Source organism: Tarenaya hassleriana, unplaced genomic scaffold, assembly GCF_000463585.1.
Source record: "Tarenaya hassleriana unplaced genomic scaffold, ASM46358v1 Cleome104, whole genome shotgun sequence".
In the NCBI taxonomy this organism is placed as follows: Eukaryota; Viridiplantae; Streptophyta; class Magnoliopsida; order Brassicales; family Cleomaceae; genus Tarenaya; species Tarenaya hassleriana.
Genome location: NW_010960630.1, coordinates 333,846 through 341,712, shown reverse-complemented (window position 1 = coordinate 341,712; position 7,867 = coordinate 333,846). Strand labels below are relative to the sequence as shown.

Here is a 7,867-nt window from a genome sequence, read left to right as displayed (position 1 = left end):
GAGCGCTCTCTTGGATAGCGGGTTTTCGGGTCGAAAGAACCGAACCCGACCTTAGTCTTCGAATCCCTCACCTTAGAACGAGCATGATTTAGGTCCATAATTCCTTACGGCATCCTTGCATGATCGGTGAATTCCGATTCCCGCAACCGTTTCCAATCGATTATCTCCTCTTGAACATTGCTTGCTTTGATTTTACGTTTTCATATTTAATTTTCCGCACTTTCAAAACCCACAAAACAATTATCCAATTTTATTTTTACCATTTTCCTAGTTTTAGTCGATTCCTAGCTTAACCGCTAAAGTCCTTGTGTTCGACCCCGGTACTACGACATCCGTATACTTGCGGATTAGTTGTGTGTCGGGTATAAATTTAAAGCTCGTCACGCAAGTGATCACAAACGCAACCAAATCTTGGTGTTGTTCGAATGCAGACATGTCCTCTTCAGGCAACGTCACCCATGCCTCGATTCCTTCACCGTCCTTTGCATCCATCAGTATGCATAACCTCGACATCTCATAAACGTAGCTAGCAATCCACAACGGAGTTCCCCACCCGAAGTCCACCTCGTAAAAAGGCATCCTACAGAAACTAGTCATGACATATACGTTAGTTTCAGCGCGTGACTCGCTCAGCGAGCTTAACATCTCCATTGCAATTCTCTCGCCGATCATTCTTAGTTTTGAAGCGGTAGATTCCGTTCCCCGGGTTTCTTCCATGATTATCTCATTAAGTTCCTCCTTAGTTTTCCTTAACTTGGAAACCATCTCAGTGATCTTTATTTCGCTCTCAGAGTCTTCGTTCAGTAAAGGTGAATAGAGTAGATTTCCCATTGCATCTGGAGGCAGGAGAGTGGAAGGAAGCCTAGGTCGCAAGTTAATGGATTGCGTCATTGTGAATGACTCGTTTGATCGCGACCCTTTTATAGCACTGTAGAGAAGTGCGGTGATGGCTTCTACACGGGTATGGTTCATGACATGCTCGCTCGCAACTCGGGTTTTGAGTTTGTGAATATTGGAGGACCGGAAAACAAACCTCTTTGTTATAGATTTCTTCCTCAGCGGCATAAGTGGAGGGACTTCCACCGAAAGATCAGCAGGAGGATAGAAAGCCGATGCTATGAATTGGGGATTCACTTTATCGACACACCCTTTCACTGTTGCCGCCCAAATGCGAACAAACTTTATGAACGAAGCTGTATCGAAAATTTTGTGAGAAACACTTGCTGCCACTGCCACTGCTTCGGTTGTGAAGAAGGTAACCTTGACGTGAAGCAGTGGCCACGACCCGTGATCTAAATAATCAAATGGATTAACGATTAGTTGCTTGAGCGAAACGACATCTGGGGTCCTCAGAAAATCCGAGAGCAGGATATCGGCTCGAGCCTCCGTGAACAAAGCTCCTTCGTCATTGCAGTCGATACGCGTCCCTTCAATTCGTCCCGCTAGTGGGAAGAAACGCGTTAGAATCTCGGATAGTGAAATCTTGAGCTTATGAGGAAATGTTGCTTGGGTGACGGTAGAATTGTCGGATGTTATGGAGTAGAAGAAGATTGAATTTATGTAAGTCTGTGGCATGAATTGATCAAAGAGAGTGAGTGGAATGGTTCGAAGGTGATCAGGCGTTGCTGAGGCTGGTTTTATTACTTCTTTGCTCATTACCTCAACCTTCATTGCCATTTTATTTTTGCAACAAGAGGCTTCTGTGTCTGTGTTCCAACTTCTGGGATGAAGTCAAGGACTCTATATAGGGCTCCAAATGAGTAATTTTTGAGCTGATTAGTTTTGTCGGATTCTGACAACAGTTTCAACGAAAAATCAAAAATTGACGTATTACTCTGAGGGGCACCCGATTCATTTATTGGTTTATATTGACGTTAGCTCTTTATTTAAGATCGGATATAATGATACATAACTGCAGGAACATCCAAGTCAAAATATAGCCGTACTTAATCCTGAATTTCCACGATTATAGTTTGAAACTTGGTGCAGATTAAGAGTGTTAACCACCACCAAACCTAAGCAAAACATAACGCTGATCCACCGCCAACGTTCAAGTCCATATCCATGCCATATGTGTGCTTAATTAATTATCCCATGAAAAACAAAACGAAAATGGAATACTCGTTTTCTGGATTTGGGGAAAACAAGGGGCTTATATCAGTAAAAAAAATTGAGGTAATTTCCTTGGAAAAATAATATATTAGAAGGATTAGAGACGAAGGAAACTAGTTTTTGGATTCTATATTCTATCTTCGCACAAAAGGGTTCCACCTGCAATTATACAGATTCGGTCTCATTATTATGAATTTATGCAAAATGGGCAGAACCCTATAAAAGAAAAAAAAATTGAACAAAACGGTCCACCACATGCACATACTACAAATACGTATAACACAAAGCTCCAAACACTTCAAGAGGAAGGTTTACAACATAGGATTCATAAATGGCAGAAAATCTTAAGAAGAAGATTTTGTTCTGAGAATTTGAATGATCAAAGATACTCTCGTGTTTTGTGGGTCCAATAAGATCTTGATGAAGCCTGGAGTTTATGAATAAAATCATCAAGAACAAACTTTGTCCTTTAATTATCACCAGAGATGTGAGTGTGTGTTAAAGTACCAACTTGGGCAACAAGAACAGAGATGAACATCTAGGATGCAGCCAAAAATTGTCATGCCCTCTTCCACAACACTTCAGATCCTCTAGAACAAGACACCGAACCTGCGCATATGCCGATTGATAACAAATTCATTTGGAGTTCATCTCCAAACTCAAGGTCTTGAAACTACATTCTAAACACAGAGAACCAGACCAAAATCCCAAATGAGTGGAAGATTTCACTTATAAAGTAGTCAAAGTGGTAAAAGCTTGTGTATTACCTCTCAAAAGCAGCCGGGCTGATGGGAACTACACCAGATGGGGTTACAAGGGCGTCGATCAGAACATCGCTAGGAGTCATTGGAATAGTTCCCTCATCGAGAATCTGGGGAGAATATGACAATGCAACTGCAAGAAGCAGGGGAATATCATATCACATTGTATATAAAGAATAAGCTGGAAAACTGTAACCCAATACACGGACGATTTTGGGCACATACCAAGGAGTGGTTTTCTCCACTTCTTCTCTTGTGCAAGATCGTGGTATCTCCTCAAGAATGTGTCATAATAGCTTTTTCCCAAGATTGGTTACATAAAATTAACAAGAATATGAGTACATAAGAGAAAGAAAAAGATGTTTCATACCATTCGGCAGGATGAAAAAAGAGATTGAATTTAGTTAAAGAAAAACCATAATCTCGTATGAAACTAAAACCAAGAGGTGTACGTATATTCTTAAAAATTTGTTGTTACAAGTTAAAAGCTTTCCTCCGGGTTACATTTCAAAATGAGCTGCGACATTAGGACAAAAGAAAATCGGGTTTAGTGAACTTACCCACCTCCACGACCTAAGCGTCTTCCAGATCTGTCAAACGCAAGCCCTGGTCATGCAAGTGATGAACAAAATCTGATTGGTTACTTATAGAGACAAAGGTAAAAGGACCAAAAGAAAAAACAAAGCCCTCTTATCTTACCTGGCAAGATGAACAGATCGATCGGCTCATCCGTTTGCATCACTGCAAAATAAAAAACAAAAGGAAATAAAATCATGGGACCATGCTATTTGGGCAGAGGCCATACTAGTGGTGGAAATACGAGAGAGGAACATACCTTCTTCTCGCTCATTTCCCTTGGCATCGACTGGAGCTGGTTCCAGAATGTTCATTGAGTTCGCTATGAGATCATCCATCTGAGATATGTGCAGCATACGCATGTTACTGTTCTTATCCTCCACACGGGGGACATAGAGCTTTTTACTTGCTTCTATATTGGCGTCTAACACAGATAAAAGATAAGAAGAAAACATTAGCAAACTCTCATATTTAAACACCACACCAATGCATTCTCAAAAAAAGCCCAAGAGAAATAGAAAATCAAAATGTCGGGGAAAGCAATTATATACAAACATATAAGTTCATTGTCCCCTTAAACATCAGTCTCCTAATTAACACTGGTTGGATGATAGGGTTATCAGGTTATACGTGAACTTAAACGAACTATTTAGGCTGTGCAGGTCTGGAGGATCTCCACTTACAGAAAATCCTGAAAAAGCTTTGGAGAAGAATAAAGCGAAAACTACCAATTCAGATCCAAACATGAACAAAAGAGACTCTTGTTTTTCAATGCCTATTGAAGATGGAGATCAGATTTACGTATCCTGCTTAACAAGGGGGAAAATCTGGGTGCTAACTACTGGTATAACGATCAATTATGTTTGGATCGACAAAGGACATTTTCTCATCGCCTTCAGACAGAACTTTTGATTCCCCGGTTCTAGTCAGTGACGACTAGTTTAGTAACTGAAAACTAAAAATCCTGAAATAACTGATACACAATACACACAACTAGTGAACCCTATCAGCCAACCATTCTAATTGTAAAAATCAAATCAATTCCCCAAGTAAACGAACATCAGACATTCTCTCTTCTGCAACAAGATTAAACTTTTGGAAGGGAACATGCAAGGAAGCAAACTCTTTACTACAAAACCATGGTTCGCATTCTCTAGAACTTGAACAATGCTATCCTCATGATTCAATGAGCAGAAAGAAAGAAACAAGAGCAGTACCACGATTTTGCAGAATTTCAGACAGGATTTGGGAAGTGTCAACTTCGTTTAGAGACCTGCAGCTTATGTAAGCACACAGTCTGCAACAGGACCTGAACCAAGAAGACTCGACAACAATTTTCTGAATCGCATCATCTGCAGCAAAAAATGTGAGAAGAAAAAAAACATGAAAAGTCAAAAATTTCAAAGAGACCCAAATCGGAACTGAGTCGAATTCAATTAATCGGTAAAAGTTTTGACCTTCTTGGGATCGAAGAGAAGGGTCCATGGATTTAAGTGTTCTACGTACAGAGGACCGCACGACCCGTTTCTGCTTGAAAACGGATTCGAGTTCTTCTCGGTCCTTGTCGCTGCCGATGTCTGTGGTGGTGGAGGTGGTGGTGGTCATGGCGACGCCGGCTCGGATCACAGGTCTGGATCGGGGTGGGGAACTGAAAACGGGCCGGGTCGAAATTTTGGGGAAGAAGAGTGATGATTTCGGTAGTGTTGCTGCGATGTGAAAGACGCAAGCGCCGATCATTTGGGCTGAGTTGTGCTTACTCATTACCGCTTGTGTCCTCTATTATTTTAACGATTTTTATATTAAAAAAAATGAAGGAAATTTCAGAGGATCTAAATAACCATTAGTTGGCAGAAAATAGATACAGATGATGTAAACTGTCCCCCCTAGTAATTATAACCATTAGTTGGCAGAAAATAAACTTCTATCAAATTTAAAAGAAATAAAAATTAAGAAATTATATTTATGTTCCTTATTCCTCAATTAGATCATTAATTAACTTAATTCAAGCATTAATATATAAATAAATATTGATTTAATATTGGTCACTGAAAATAAAGCCAACAACCATCTTATATGATGATAAAGTTTGCAAAATAAAACTTTATACGATGATACCAAATAAGTATCTCTAAATATATTTGACTATGTCTCTAATACCATATCTCCAACATAATCCTAATAATGTATTTTCAATTTTTTTTATTATTCCATTGATTTTTATGGAAATAAGTATTAGGGGTATCTTTCTCGGTTTTGATATTTTTTGAAGACATTATCCCATTCTCAATCTTGAATGCGATATTTGAGTACCCACGATCCGGATATCCGCAAGATCGAAATCCAAAGGTTATGAAATCGCGAAAAATTATAAAAATATCATTTAAATTTATTGATTTCAAGGATATATAAATAATTTTATTTGAAAAAATATATATGAAGATACTTTTCTAAATAAATAAAAAAATCGAAGTTATTTTGTTATTTTATAAATATTCGATAACCACAAAATAAAAATATACATAAATAATATAATCTGAACCCGAATCCGTCTTTTATTCATCTCGTCTTGTTGAATTCGACATCAACATCGAGTAACCGTTTATAGGACTCTCAGGTATCGCATAAAATTATAACTTTTTAAACAAATTTAAATTAAACCGAATCCATATTACAATACACCCTACCCCCAAATCAAAACCTAAACATGCAATTGGAAACGGAACCATACAAAGCCTCTTCAACATAGTCGATGAATCGTCCATAATAAATAAGTGCACGAGTGAATTTGTAGAATGGTGTAACTGTAACTTGGTATAATTCCATGTTGGGTTCTATTCTCATTGATTACATATATATACACATTGAGAGTATTATGGAAACGGTTATATATATGGCAAGATATATGCAATCACGTAAGATCCTATATTAGTCCGTAAAATCCTCTATCACACCCCGCAGTCGGAGCGGGAGAAAGAACAGTGATGATGGTAGGCCCTTGGTTAAGATGTCCACATATTGAGATGACGAGGAAACATGCAGAACTCGTACCTAGCCGATGGCAACCTTTTCGCGTACATAATGGATGTCAATCTCGATATGTTTCGTTCGTTGATGTTGAACAGGATTCGCCGATATAAACGCTCTGACATTGTCGCAAAAGACCACGGTTGAACGAGTGAGAGGACAATAAAGATCCGTGAGTAGGTTGTTGGGCTTTCCTGAGATCTCATAAGCGAATCCTATTCCTAAGAGATCAGTTCTAGGGTTTGCGCAGTGGATGTAAAACAAAAATTTTGATAAAACCCTAAAACCTATCATGCATGATCTTGTAGAAACGATAGAATGCTTACCTCAATCGATCCGGGGCCTGTATCTGTAACGACCCGAGGCCGCTACGAATTGTCGAAACTGCCCTCACACAGCAACCCGAGACCTTTCAGCGTGTTTTTGTCCTCACTCGCACGCATACCGAGACACTTTCCAGTAGGTCACCCATCCTGAGATTGCTCCAGAGCCAGCACGCTTAACTTTGGAGTTCTCTCAGGAGAGTCAACTAAAAAGGTAGGTGCACCTTGTTGCTATGAGTAGCTCAACTAATTCTTTTATGTTATCTTAGACTGTATAGGCCCATACCTATACAGCCCTCGGATCTCTCTCATTCCGGTGTGTTCGATTCATCCCTGTACCCCCTACCCAGAAGCTCGTCAGGAGCTCGCCGATGCAGAGGCACATGGACGATATAAAATAAAATAATAAGTCGCGGAAGCAAAATCACGAAATCCAAAAACATTTTTAATAAACCAGAGTAAGCAGCGGAAACTACAACAGGCGATCAATATCGCAAAATAACACATGTCCGAATAGTTATAATTTAACCGTACAAAATGCGGAAAATACAAGTCTCGTATTCCAAAATGTAAATCCCGTATATGATGCTGTCTCTCCCAGGTCGTCGTCTGCCGGATGCGCTAGGCGTGATCTGAAAAATGTAAACCACGAGGGCTAAGCACAACTGCTTAGTGAGTAGCCCGAGTTGAACCCGGAAATCCCGTTCCTAACGAGAACGGTACAGTCGACATTTCCATAAAGAAAACACATGCAATAAGTAAAAACACGGTAAGCACGTAAATAGCAATCACAATCACGCCCGTATGGAGTCCACCATAGGGCTTAGCCGTATATTCTGGTCAAGTCCATGACCAGGGGCGAATCCACGCCCGTCACTCGTGTGACGTTGGCCATCACATCGCATGCGATCGTGCGCGTCTCTGCGCCTGTCACTCTCGTGACTACCGATGTCAAGTCCATGACACAACGGAAATACAATCATACCCATATGGAGTCCACCATAGGGTCCAGCCATATACCCTAGTCAAGTCCATGACTAGGTGCGAGTCCACGCCCGTCAAATCCATGAC

General features: G+C 40.0%; 2 protein-coding genes across 4 annotated transcripts; both read right to left on the bottom strand.

Moving 5' to 3' along the window:
* Window positions 1–206: 206 nt before the first annotated feature.
* On the bottom strand, window positions 207–1,677 carry LOC104804983 (BAHD acyltransferase At5g47980-like). The gene is made up of 2 exons (XM_010529373.1): window positions 401–1,677; window positions 207–219 (listed from the first exon to the last, which is right to left on the bottom strand). The coding sequence occupies exons 1-2, from the start codon at window positions 1,675–1,677 to the stop codon at window positions 207–209; spliced, it is 1,290 nt and encodes a 429-aa protein (XP_010527675.1).
* A 669-nt stretch (window positions 1,678–2,346) lies between these two features.
* On the bottom strand, window positions 2,347–5,229 carry LOC104804977 (5-formyltetrahydrofolate cyclo-ligase, mitochondrial). 3 transcript variants are annotated; one of them, XR_770422.2, is made up of 8 exons: window positions 4,907–5,229; window positions 4,667–4,801; window positions 3,709–3,873; window positions 3,573–3,614; window positions 3,438–3,479; window positions 3,099–3,169; window positions 2,880–3,006; window positions 2,347–2,721 (listed from the first exon to the last, which is right to left on the bottom strand). XR_770422.2 is itself a non-coding variant. In XM_010529366.1 (8 exons), the coding sequence occupies exons 1-8, from the start codon at window positions 5,208–5,210 to the stop codon at window positions 2,786–2,788; spliced, it is 897 nt and encodes a 298-aa protein (XP_010527668.1). In that variant the 5' UTR covers window positions 5,211–5,228; the 3' UTR covers window positions 2,347–2,785. The 3 variants fall into 3 exon arrangements, 2 of the variants coding, with proteins under 2 accessions (XP_010527668.1, XP_010527666.1); XM_010529366.1 differs by having other exon boundaries at window positions 2,347–2,792; window positions 3,434–3,479; window positions 4,907–5,228; XM_010529364.1 differs by having other exon boundaries at window positions 3,434–3,479; window positions 4,907–5,226.
* Between the last annotated feature and the right edge of the window lie 2,638 nt (window positions 5,230–7,867).

Coding starts and splice junctions, on each gene's coding strand:
- LOC104804983 (XM_010529373.1), bottom strand. CDS start 1,677: ATGGCAATGAAGGTTGAGGTAATGAGCAAAGAAGTAATAAAACCAGCC.
- LOC104804977 (XM_010529364.1), bottom strand. CDS start 5,210: ATGAGTAAGCACAACTCAGCCCAAATGATCGGCGCTTGCGTCTTTCAC. Junction 3,874..4,666: donor TGAAATTCTGCAAAATCGTG/GTACTGCTCTTG, acceptor TATCTGTGTTAG/ACGCCAATATAGAAGCAAGT. Junction 3,007..3,098: donor GTGGAGAAAACCACTCCTTG/GTATGTGCCCAA, acceptor TGCTTCTTGCAG/TTGCATTGTCATATTCTCCC.